The 12,800-nt window shown below is 38.4% G+C and overlaps 1 protein-coding gene and 1 pseudogene across 1 annotated transcript; one reads left to right on the top strand and one right to left on the bottom strand.

Annotated features, from left to right (window-relative positions):
* Window positions 1-3,107: 3,107 nt before the first annotated feature.
* On the top strand, window positions 3,108-4,792 carry LOC114531831. The gene is made up of 4 exons (XM_028553445.1): window positions 3,108-3,323; window positions 3,577-3,840; window positions 4,212-4,413; window positions 4,533-4,792. Exons 1-4 carry the CDS (start codon window positions 3,108-3,110, stop codon window positions 4,790-4,792), a joined length of 942 nt encoding a protein of 313 aa, XP_028409246.1.
* Window positions 4,793-6,394: 1,602 nt separating this feature from the next.
* Window positions 6,395-8,459, bottom strand: LOC114531833 (annotated as a pseudogene).
* Window positions 8,460-12,800: the final 4,341 nt, after the last annotated feature.

Below are 12,800 nucleotides of genomic sequence, written 5' to 3' on the forward strand. Positions count from 1 at the left end.
ACTCCCATTATCAAAAAGACAAAGACATGTAGCTCACATTTAATACTAATCTATTTTATACCTTTAGACAACAATAGTAACTCCAAATAAAGTAAGCATTTTGATCCAACGTTTCGACTTTACTTAGTCATCATCAGGAATGATGATGACTAAATAAAGTCGAAACGTTGAATCAAAATGCTTACTTTATTCGGAGTTACTATTGTTGTGTATTTTATGAAAATACTCAGTGGTTCATGCAAATATACCTTTAGATTAGTAGTGTTTTAGCTTCAACATCATTTGAATAATTTGAAAATATGTTACCGGAACCAAAAAAGGGAAATGGTAAAATTGGAAGGAAGCAGTAAAAAAATCGGAAAAAATAAATGCTTACCTTTTGTTAAATGGGAAACTCCTCTGACAATTGAAATCGTCTGGCGTTAGAGCACAGGCGGCCCAATAAATGATGTTGTGGTTAGACAGGTAAAAAATAAGAAGGGGTCCACTGGAGTGCATTGCCACTCAATGGGTTAAATAGAAGTAATTTTCTTTAATTCACAATGGCTCTTCCAATTAGGGCTATGTCACAACAACATCATATGCCAGTTACTGCGGGCCCTTTTGCCTAACACTGAGTGTAATTTCACAGAAAGGAATCCAGAGAAAATCCACAACTTTAACCAGAGTGTTGATTTTTATTCTTTTTACAAGAGACAAGTGCACTAACCTCTTTGTGAAATACATGTGCACTATCCACTTTGCCCCCAAAGGACTAGTTTAATAGATTAGCTTAACAGCTTAGTTTAATATCATTTAATAGCAAATTTGCTCATATAAAGTAGCCTGCCTAGCAAGCGTTCCCGCTTGGTTTACTAAATGTATATATGTGCACTAGGTCTAGAATGATGGAGCACCAGGTCATCTAAAATGCAAACAGGGAGGGATGGGAGAAGGGGGAGAGGAGAAGGGGAAGGGAAGAAGAAAGGGGTTAGGGAGGGGAAGGAAGAAAAGGAAGGAAACGCTTGCAGACAAACCCCCTGAAATTGAAAAACTCCCTCTATACGGTTGTCATGAATCCATCGAATCAGATCATTGGTGGAAGTAAATACGTTTAAGCCACGTGCGAGATCAAAGTTGACATTTCGTTTTCTACTTCGATGTGCGACATGGAAATAAGTTGATCATGAAATGAACCCTAATGACAACTGCAGGTTATGCAAATGCAACTTTTAAGGTCAAATTCGGTAACTCGAAACAAGCAAGCCACATATCTACCGAAAATCTAATCAAACCGTCGAATAGAAAAGGAAGCCAAGGAGAGATTTTAGCCGAGATCTGCAAGAATGTTGGATTTATATTGGTGAAATCTGAAGGTGACTCGTCTCGTGTTTGTAATCCATGTGCTCGCAAAATTCGAAATGTTGGTTCGCTGTACAGTTTTATTAAAAACTCTCTACAATCGTCTACACCTACAACAGCAGTATCAACTCCAGTGAAACCAGATCCAGCAAGGAAACGCTTCTTAACATCACCAGAAGGAAAGAGTCCTGCCACAAATCGGTTCGTGTTTTGTCACCTAACGTAAACAAAGAGAACAAACCTACGAGATCTAAGAAAACCCTTGCATTCGATAATCAACAAGACAACGTGGATCAAAACCTTAATATCGAAGATCTCCCTGAATGTGGACTGCAAGTTAAGGTTGTCTTGCGAACCGAGTCTGGCAACGTACTCGTGAGAATCCCCCGCGAAGAGGACTCGAAACGTTTGGTCCGACATATTTGCGAGAAGAAATGGCACGCTGTTGCAATGTTGTATTCAGAAGTTGTAGAAGCAGTCAGCAAAATCGCTGCAAATAAAACCGCAAATTATGTAAAGACTGAGAGTCTGTTGTTGGCAACAAAGCCTGACGAAATTATTGGGTTCTCTAGCAAGATATTCGTAGAAGAACTGCGAGTGTTTTGCCCAATGTTTTACAACATAGTTGTTCATGCTAGTGGCCTACAGTCGAACAATGTCAAAAGCACAGGCACCAACACAAATAATGTGGCCCTTGCATCTGCCATTATTTGCAAGCTAAGGAATCCGAAAGCGTCAGCCCTTCATCACAGGATTTCCACTGTACTATTTCATAGTGGGACCAAGCACGACGATCTTGTGAAATTGAATAAACTTAGTGTTTGTGTGTCCCCGAAACAAATGGTTCGTTCGCAGGTTGAGATGGGCAAGCAGCTTGAAGGAAAAGTTTGCGTTTGAAAAGCGCAAATAGAAGAGCAAAAAGGAGCTCAGTTGTTGCTCAAAGAAGTGCAAATGAAGCAGGCAACAAGAAAGGAGGAAGATGATATGGATATTGTATCACAAATAAAACTGGACGAAGAAACAGTGTCGAAATACAAGACTTTCAGTCAATGAGGACACACACATCTTCTTAAGGAAATTGCAACTGTACAGCGTGAAGAAGAGCTATCCACCTGTACAGATGAAGTTTTGGATGCTGTTGAGAGTAAACTGGATAAGAGCAACATGCCACTTTACAGGTAATACGAAATCAAATTAATGTACCCGGTATTGAGGTATTGCCTACATAATTTGTAATATTTTTTGTGTTTTTTATCAATACTTATAGTATAGTTGAGTCGGTTCACATTGATGTACAGCAGGATATATAAAATTTCTAACTTATTTGCCTTGCATAAATAATAAGTTAAACTTGTGCAGAAATATTGAGAAATCTCGAATGAAAGTGTTTGAAATTGATAGAATATTTTAGTGAACCCTCTCAACTATACTATAAGACGGTTATATACCTTATATTCCCTTGGTCACGTTATATAACCTATACTCAAATGTGAAATGTCTATGATCTTTCTTAACCCTTTCCCTCCTAGAGCTTTCCTCTGACGAGTAAAATAGTCTGGTGTTAGACATACTGTAGTAAAATATTTAAAGTGGGCGGTTTGGAGCGGCATAGTAAAGGGTTAATTGAGTATTTCTATGATTGTAGAATTGTGGGAGACAACATAGACCATGAAATCTATGTGCGTGTCCAGACCAAAAAGCACATGAATCGGTCTATCCATTGGACCCACCAGTTTGCTGTTCTGGATAGGGTACAAGTCCCCAATATGGAAGATACCAAAAGTCAAAGGCTTGTCAAAGATTTGCAGTTCCGGGAACTTCTTCCTGACGTGAAGGTTCAGACCAACTTGTTGAAGCGGTGGGCAGTGCTTGTTAGCAGAATTGTCACCAAGTACATGCAGTATTTTGGCTCTCTCAAGAAATGTACAATCCACCACATCAAACATAAGCATACACAAGAAATGGCACACCGTTCTGTTGTGGTGAGTAACTCATATTCTGAGACACATCTGCTGCTCAGTCCTATTGTTTAATAGATGAGGAGATTGGGTAAAATCATGTGACATGTTACTAAAATAAGTAAAAAGGTGAAAATTTGGTCTGGGTGAACAGTATCTGCTGCACAGCACTGGGGAGAATGAAAAGAGTTCTAATACAATATTCATTCTTTGCATCAAAAGTTGTTTAAAGTTATGTTCTCTCTCTGTTCTTATGTTCTGTCTCTTCTTTGTATAGTGTTGTTTAGGAATGGAATTCTTAAACCCCAACATAGCTGGAGACATGGCTCAGCTTATGCAACACAACCAGAAAAAGTATGTGCCAACGCTTGGTGACAGTCGAGAGCCATTGATTTGTGTACCAATGCATGGAGACCAGCTCTACGAAGAGAGATCTAGAAATGTGAAATGGTCATTCCGAGATGGTCTGGATCCGCTTGAGCAATTACACAGACTGGATACTGAGTTTGCCGACTGGCATGCCAAGTATACACTATATAAGGTATGCTATGTTACCATTTATGCTACCTAATAAATTTCAAGTTTAAAATGTTTCAAAAATTATTCAGGTTTTCCATGATTCAAGCCCACATTTCCAGGCACTGCAGAGGAGGGGGGAATAGCCCCCTCCCCAATAATTTTGCCAACATTAGTCATTTCCTAAATTTCCATCTTTTGTTCTCTTTTTTGCATTACTTTAATCAAATTAGTTGCAAAAAGTGCTTGTAGTGCCCCTCCTTGACTTATGATGCAATGAGTTACTGGGGGGACCTCCACCTATTCGCTCTGCGGTCCCTGATTTTGCTATAAATGCAAAAATAGCTCCCTAATATTGGACTGTTTTGAAATTCACTTAAATGTATTATTATTTAGTTTGAGTACAAATTGTTTGTGGATCATTCATCTGCTGGTGAGATTGGGACAAGCATGGCAAGCATCAATCGCACAGGCAAAACAAATGCAGCCAAAGGAGTAGAGAATCACTACAACGAATACAGTGAGTTCCACTCAAGAGAAACCGAAGCCCATATACTGGCATCATTCATGGAGCACATGGGGATGAAAAACTTAGATGGTATTACATTGAAATGGGCAATTATTACTTAGCTTCAATAAATTAACCACTCCTTCAGGGAATTTCAGTGATTTTAATACAATGCATGTATTTAATGCAATGCATTTATTTTACCACAGATTCCCCCAATGGTGTAACTCTACCTGACTCCGATGCTCCTGCACCCACAAAAGGAAAATGGCTGCTAGATGTTTGTGAGGAGCATGTTAAGAGATTTGTCTTCAATGCTGGTGAAATGACTGGCCTAGTTGAACAAACAGATCAACTCCAGCAAGAAGAGAGTGGCAGGTGGGTTTGCAGAGCTGAAGATTGTGATGCCTCATATAAATTGCATTCAGGAAGAGTGAGGTATTCAAAAATAAAAACAAAACATAAATAGAGCACGAATATAAGCATGTACAAGTATAATGTGGAATGGATTGGGTAAAAAGAGCAAATAAAGAAATTATTCACTTCAACCCCTCTGTTAGACTGTTAGTATTAACAGATTTGGGTGATAGTCCGTACCACTCCTTGGAAGTGTAATTACTGTGGTTTCAAAGTATCAAATGAATTTTTAATATAGACATGAAATTATAATTCATGGCCTATCCTCCTACAATGGTGTAGATGAGCATGATCCACTTGGGTATTACTACTGCAGAATAGGCTGTGGAGAAGTCTTCAAAAGCAAAACCACACGGAAAAGGTAACTTATTTATAAGATTTTACATATTTTTTGTTAAAACACTTTTCGCAACCAGCATCCAAAAATCCGGTGAATATGATGTAAAATAGTGGTTCAGGGCCAACCTAATAACCATCATTTCACTTCCACACTAGTTTAACTGTTTTTTATAAAAAATATTTGAAACCTAGTTTATCAAATCAATTTTCACAAACAATCTTGTCTCCCAACAGTGTACATACTGTAGACATATTGTAGCTATCAGATATATTTGCCTTGATTTTTATTTTTGTTAACAGACATGAAGTGGGCATACATAATGAGACTGTTCCACAAGAAGAGATCCCCCAGGAAGAAAAAGTCGTTGCTCAAGATTATTTGTACAATTACCATAGTGCCAAACTTACATTTGGATTAATTCTGATGGAGTTTGAAGATGCAATCAAAGAAGGTGATGATGGGGACAGGCTCTTTGATATTTACAAGGTTGCCCTTCTCTTGTTCAAGACCAATGGCAACTATAAGTATGCCTATGTTGTCCTCTTACATCTGGTGAAATGCATATGTTTCCTCCCAGAGAAACAGGCTTACAGTGCAAAGTGGAATAGATTTTTTAATGGGAATTGTAAGCAAGGAGGAAACATACCCCTAGATTTGAAAAAGGAGCAGCAAAATAGAGTACTGAAATCCATGTGGCGATCATTGGGACCAAATTTAGATGAAGTCAAAGCAGAAAGGGTTGCTAGAACTTTAGAGGCAGTTGAGAGTATTTACCAGTCTATTAACAATGATTGTAATACAAGTATCAGAGGCCACAGGACTTCTTCAAAGGACAGAGAGGCTGTGGTCCAAATCACGCATGACCTTGTAAGTCAGTCTGCCTTTATCAAGACAGATGGCCGAAAAGAACACCCTTCTTTTCCAGAGTTTAAAAGAAGCCTTTTTCACAACCTAGATTATCGTGACCTCCATAAATGGATAAAAGAACATGTGGAACTGTGGGGCACAGTCTATGAAAAATAATTCGGCATTCAAAATATATTGTTAACGTTAATCTTTAATTACAACTTAGGCCTTACTGTACGAGTGCACCAGATTTGGAATCCAGCCAGATTTGGGGAATATTCCGGCCACATTTGAAAATTGATAAAATGTGTGTTATTTTTTTTTTTTATGTCATTATTTCATTGCCATAGATAACATTACAACAACAAAATAGCAATTTTTTGGTTCATTCTTTCAATGATTGTTAATATGTTTGATTCAAGCTTGATTCTTAATTGATTCTATTTACATATTCTCTGGTAATTCAATTTAATTATCACTGTCATTGCTGTCATCGTTGCTATCACTGTCATAAAATTGGCATTCATCAAAATTAAACCCAGTGTCGGTGTCAAGACAAGGCATAAGGCTAAACAACTCTAGTGTTGCCTCTAGGTCAGGTATGTCTAAAAATATTAATGTATGTTTATTTATATATATTGTAATTTTATGATAATTAACTTGTGAAAGGATAAAAAGGGTCGCGGGGGAACATTAGAGGGATAGAATTCAAGATGGCGATCTTTAAAATGTAAATCTCAAGTAGCTAGACTTTGTTGGAAGTATAAGAAGAAAGAAATACAACATAAAATACATTTAATATCTCTTGTATGATCTCTAAAATGTGTACAGCATTTCTAACTGAAAATACAGGAAAATTAAAAAGAATATCGTCAATGGTAAATATGGATGAGCATTTGCTTACAACATCAGTTATCAATTGTTTTGAATAGCCATGACTTGATGTGTGGTCAATTGAAAATCCCTGTTTGTTCATGTCCATGGCAACCTCTTGCAAAGCCTCGGAGAGATCTTGACGATCAATGTCAGATACATCCCTGGTTCTTGGTGATGATTCTTTGGAAACCGTGGCATGCTTTTCAAATGGCCAGACCTCTGCATTACACAAATCGCCATCACATTGGCAACTTTTAAAACAAAATGAGCAGCAGTCATGAGCAGGGGACAATGGTTTTATGTTTTTAGCTAATGATTCATATGCAGCCACACAAAAACATCCTTCACTTCTTAAAAAATTCTTTACTTCTACTACACATGGTCCAATTTGCTGTCCATGGTAAAGGCATACCACATGTGACAATTGTCCATCTCCCCCAGCACGGCCAGCTTCTTGGTGGAAATCTAACAGTGATCTTGCTGCTCCCCATGTACAATATACCAGATATCCGGGAAATTAACTCCCATACACAATGCAGTAGTCGCAATGACTATTCTTTTCAGGCCACCATCTTTTTCCTTCAGCGAACTGGTTATGCGCTCCTTATTCCGTTCCCAGGAATTTAAACGATAAATTCCCAAAAAACAGTTCTCAGGATCCTTAATTTGCTGGTCATATGCACTGACATCAAGCTTGCAAATAGATAATTGGTTACCTTTATGATTTCATTAATAGTGTTACAGAACACAGGTGTTTTTGGTGTCTTTTTACCATGCTGCTTTACCAAATCTATAAGCCATTGTAACTTCCCCAACTGGTCTTCCTTTTTCACTTTCTGTACTGAGAATGTGAGGTTTGTCCGATTAGGACTCACATAAACAGTCAAAAAGTCTTTCTTCAATGCCAATGTTTCTTTAACAGTGGATCTTGTTTTTTCATCTGCAGTGCCAGTAAGTGCAGCAACTGGAGTGCCTATAGCAATCATATTTAAAAGATTATTTGTCCATGTCCACTCTAGACTGGCAACATAGTACACGACACTATTCACACTGTGGAACAACTTACCTTGTTTACACAATGAACGAAGAACTGCTAGTTTCCCAAAGCTTGCACGGAAAGCTGCGATACTTTTTTTCGACTTTTTCGTTGATCTACAAGTTATTACAACCAACAACATAGATCAGCTTAGTTAGAGGTACAGAGCTCAGCCCAGGTTTAGAGTTAGGTAATAAATACTACGTTTGGGGACAAGGGAGTTGCTAGTATTAGTATTCATAATAAAGTAATAAATGCCCAAAATCTATAACTTGTGTATTGAGTCTGCTCCAAGCCTGCTTTCTTTGCAATATATAAAAAAAATAATTACCTTACCTCTTGCCAGTCCAAGTTTCGACCGTGTGGCATTCATCTACAACTAAGGCTGCATAGTTCTTGTGAAGGAGCTTACTCGAGCTCGCACTTCAAAACTTTGGTAAACTCTTTGTCTAAAACTTCCTTGGCTGATGCAAATACAAGCTGGAACTTCCCACTAGCAACATCTTCAAGAGATTCGGATAAAGAGGTGGCTGTAATTCCCATAGATATGGCTTCCTTGATTTGATCGCTGGATATACTTTTCAGCGGGCAGACAACAACAATGATACATCCTTGCTTCATTAATGCCAACAGCTGAAAAATCAGACTTTTCCCGAATCCAGTGGGAAGAACAGCGAGTAAATCGCCTCCTGTATACAGCTGCTTTAACGAAGATTTTTGTTCTTCACGTAGCACTTGGGAGAATCCGCGGTCTGCTAGATATTGTAATGCTTTCTCTAACTCACTCTCAAAGTTGCCATATTTTGCCGATGAATAGCACTCTGCCGGAAGTGGGCGTGACGTGGATATGACTGGACAGCCAATCAGACGCCCCATTTTCAAATTCGGGGGGTTTGTCTGCAAGCGTTTCCTTCCCTTCCCCCTCTTCCCTTCCCTTCACTCCCCTCCCTTCCCCCTTTCCCCTTCCCTTCACTTCCCTTCCCATAACCACATTTAGTAAACATTCTCAATCACTACACCTGTAGTGTTCATATACTTTTAGTAAACCACACGGACCTAGTGCACATATATACATTTAGTAAACCAAGCAGAAACGCTTGCTACACGCAGGCTACATATAAAGTGACATCTGAATTGCTTCTAGGTATAGTCGAGAGCTCGTCAGTTGTGAGAAGTTGATAAGACGACAATGCTTTGATAGGCGTCGATTGGAAGAAGCATTTTTGTTGTATGCTGTTTTAAAGACTCACTTTACTTATAATTTGGAAGTTGATCATATTGAGTATGATAGAAATTTGTTGGTGGAAAAAGTGGTTGACACATTTCTGGAAAAATTTCTGGAGAAATGGAGTGGTAAGAAGTGGTTAGGAGAGATTGATTTATGAGAGTTTTGCAACTCTCATCAACTCTCATGACCGATCAAACGCGCCCAAACTCTCGTCAACTCTAATCAAAATTTGAACCAGTTGAGAGTCGATGAGAGTTGATGAGAGTGCACAAGAGTGGTTAGGAGAGATTGATTTAAGCCCTGGTCAAACGAGAATGATAGTTGAGAAGCGAGAGTTCGCACGAGAGTTTTCCAAACTCTTGATGCAATGGTCAAACGAGAATGAGAGTTGATTAGAGTTGAGAACGAGAGTTGATTACCGCGCGCATTAATTTCGTCATTACTCCACTTCGTTTTGCTATTTTTTTGTTTCTGCGCGTTGTTTTCAAAAGATTTCTTTTTTTTTTGCAAAAAAAATGCAATTGAACCAGTTGAGAGTCGATGAGAGTTGATGAGAGTGCACAAGAGTGTATCAGAGTTCGCGGTCAAACGCAAGCGAGAGTTGCAACTCTCAACTCTCATCAACTATCATTCTCGTTTGACCAGGGCTTAACATTCACCAGTAATTTGGACAAATATAGCACATACTGTAGCCTGTTACTAGTGTGAATACAGCCATTTCAAAGGTTGTCCTCTCAAAACTTTATATGTTAAACTCTCAGCACACAAGGAGTGTCAGTTATTACATACAGTACCCCCTTCTTTAAACTTATAAAATGTTTATCATAAGGGATCTATGTACTGTTCGTTACTGTTTTTGAGGTTTATATTTTATGTTTATACTTAGTGTTTTAAGAGGACAACCGTAATTGAAATAGCTGTATATGATTCAATCAAATACCGGTATACCAGGTCACAGAAAGAGGTGTTCTGCTTTTCTGACTTATTGCAATTAAATGTTATTGGTGATAGAAAAACCATCAAAATTGACAGGAATTGCTAATAAAATTGGGAATTCGTCATTTGTTTTGATAGCCATCAACCAAAAGGACCAAAAATTGAACAAAGTTGCAAAATTTTTTCGTGCAGTATTTTTTTCACATTACAAATTATTTTTTTAAGTTTGTAATTTAAAATATTGCTAGGATATAGTAAAAGAATCATACATCTAGATTATTTTTTCCATTATTATTTTAGAGTAAAATATTCAAACAACAGTTGCAGAATACACACATCACACTTTGAGGATGTTTTGTAAATTTTAAGAAAACCATTACTTTCATTCTCTCACTTCAGACAGATACATCATATTTTCTTAATTTCTTACACTGGCACCCTATCATGTTTGGAATTATTAAGTTGTTTTAGTTGTTTTAGTTGTTTATCATCTACACATTGATCTTCATGCAATGGTAAAGCGTAAATTTTCTTAGTAAGAGTTTATCAATGTTAGCATTATGGGTTTATTAAGAGTTTATCAATGTTAGCAATGTTCTCATGTACTTAGTGACAAGTTTCCAATCAATGTTTTTTAAATTGATGAATTAGCATTTTTAACGTTACCCTTTAAACATACTAAGTAGATGTGTCCAGCTAAGTTCTGTAGCTGATAAGTAAACTGCCATGACCACCTTGATTCATCATTATACTTTGCAGGGTACAATAAAACTGTTTCTTATCTACGCAATATTGCACTTCGAGACCCCTTACCTCATATTTGAATATACTATAGTGCAAAACATAATATGGCTTGTTTTCTTAATTATTTTGTAGGACACAGATGCAATGTAAAAGGTTGTGGGAATGTCATTGTTTTAGATGGAAACATGAAAAAAATGCACGAAAAGTTTGTAGTTGCAACAGTGTTGGAGAACTAGTATTTGAGGGTATTGGCAATGTTGTTATAGGTACATAAGTAAAAATGCCAATAGCAAAGTTTATTGATATAACAATAGGTCAATAAACTTGGCTATCAATGAGGAATTGCCCATTTTCAAGCAAAACATCAGTATGTACGTAAATGGCCTTCTATTCACTTTACGATTTGTTCTGCACAAACATTATAGCCAGACAATTTTCTCACATGAATAGTAATAGTTATTACAACTACACAAAGAAAGTTGTTAATTAATTAGATTATATTTCAAACACAGAAGCTCAATATAACAATGCTTTATTCTTCCAACTCGCAAAACAGCTGATGAATACTAAGTCCCAATATAAGAAAATACAATGTCATAGCTAGGTAACCTAGCCGTAATCTCTTCAGTTCTTCATCAAGCTCCATTGCATGTTTGTGGGTTTTTTATCGCTCCGGAAAATTTGAGTAATTTTTAATATTTCAGCGAGATTTTATTACGCGTTCATGGCTTACGTAGCCGAGGACCAGCCTCTCATTGAGGACGGGGAAATATTAGACCCGAAAGATCAAACTCTGTGGGTATCGAGAGGGATTAATACGGTGTCAGCAGCACCGAGGAAAAGAAATTCTGACAACTGCATGACAGTTCAGAACAAAAAGAGAAGATGCGAAAAGCGATCTTCAAAATCGGCCTCAAAAAAATCAAAGACCTCAAAAAAACATTGCTGTAAGTCACAGACTTATGATTCTTCGAGCAGCTGACCTAGCTCATCCTCAATTTCGCCTTCATCGAGCAGCGACTCAAGCTCTTCGGACGTTGAAGAGTCGAGCCTGTTGGAGCCAAATGCTTCGACTTTGTCGGTTGCCGAGCCAATCATTGAGTTTGCAGTGGCAGCTGTGTTCCAGGGGTTATCTAAATCTGCCAGGTAAGCGATGGTAGGAGAAATCCCAGTGCCTTTCCACCCGGACTTGCGTCCAAAAAAGGTTCACGCTTTCGTCAAAAAATATTTGAAGCACAAGGGCGCAAACTTTAATACTGCCATGGATTGCCGTCAGTTGAACATGGAGGGCCGGATTCTTGACCCGATCGGCCCTCTTTCTCAGCTTTGGCAAACAGCCATTGCAGCTGCCGGGAAAGACTCCGGAGTAGACCCTGACCTTGTTATTGAAGCTTGTCGGTAGGCACTCTCCTTGATCGGTAATGCATCGGATTGTGCCTTAGTAGATCGAAGAAAAGGCCTTTGGCGAAAGTTTCGTCTGATTGCTTAGACCTAGTCGATGATCCGGAACTTTTTGTCCCTGGTTCCGCTGAACTTTTCGGGAAAAAGTTTAAGAAAGCCAATTCTCAAGGATTTAACTGTCAAAAAAGATGGACAGTTTGATGATTGGCGGTCGCCATGGCAACAGAAAAACAGTTATAAACAGTTCAAGTTCAAGCCTTTTCTTTCAGGCCAGAGCAGCGGGGGGGGGGGAGGGAAATCCAGCTTCCTAAGTCTGGAAAAACAGCACTAACAGGTACAGTTCTAAACTGTTTTGTAAAACAACTAAGAATACAAAAGGAATCCCGTCCGAAATCGGTTTTGCCTGTTCAACTGTCGATTTCGAGTCGTTTAAAGATAGATTTTCAGTCAGTAAGCTTGCCATGGGCCTTGGCGGGGCGACTTTGATTTTTTCTGCCCAATTGGCAAAAAATTAGACTGGACCCCGCCCTCTTGGACACAGTTCGAGGTCACTAACTCGAGCTGACCTCGCCTCCAGTTCAGAGCAGGGTAAGGGCTCCTCCTCTCTCACACACAGAATCAGAGAAAATCGAAATTACCGCCCTTTTGGGCAA

This window comes from Dendronephthya gigantea, unplaced genomic scaffold (genome assembly GCF_004324835.1).
Source record: "Dendronephthya gigantea isolate DGI-Jeju-01 unplaced genomic scaffold, DenGig_1.0 000075F, whole genome shotgun sequence".
Classification (NCBI taxonomy): Eukaryota; Metazoa; Cnidaria; class Anthozoa; order Malacalcyonacea; family Nephtheidae; genus Dendronephthya; species Dendronephthya gigantea.

What these genes read in the sequence shown, in the direction of transcription:
- LOC114531831 (XM_028553445.1), top strand. Translation starts at nt 3,108, where the DNA reads ATGGAAGATACCAAAAGTCAAAGGCTTGTCAAAGATTTGCAGTTCCGG. An exon ending in TGGCACACCGTTCTGTTGTG is followed by an intron (nt 3,324 to 3,576) that starts GTGAGTAACTCA and finishes TTCTTTGTATAG; the next exon opens with TGTTGTTTAGGAATGGAATT. An exon ending in GGGGATGAAAAACTTAGATG is followed by an intron (nt 4,414 to 4,532) that starts GTATTACATTGA and finishes ATTTTACCACAG; the next exon opens with ATTCCCCCAATGGTGTAACT.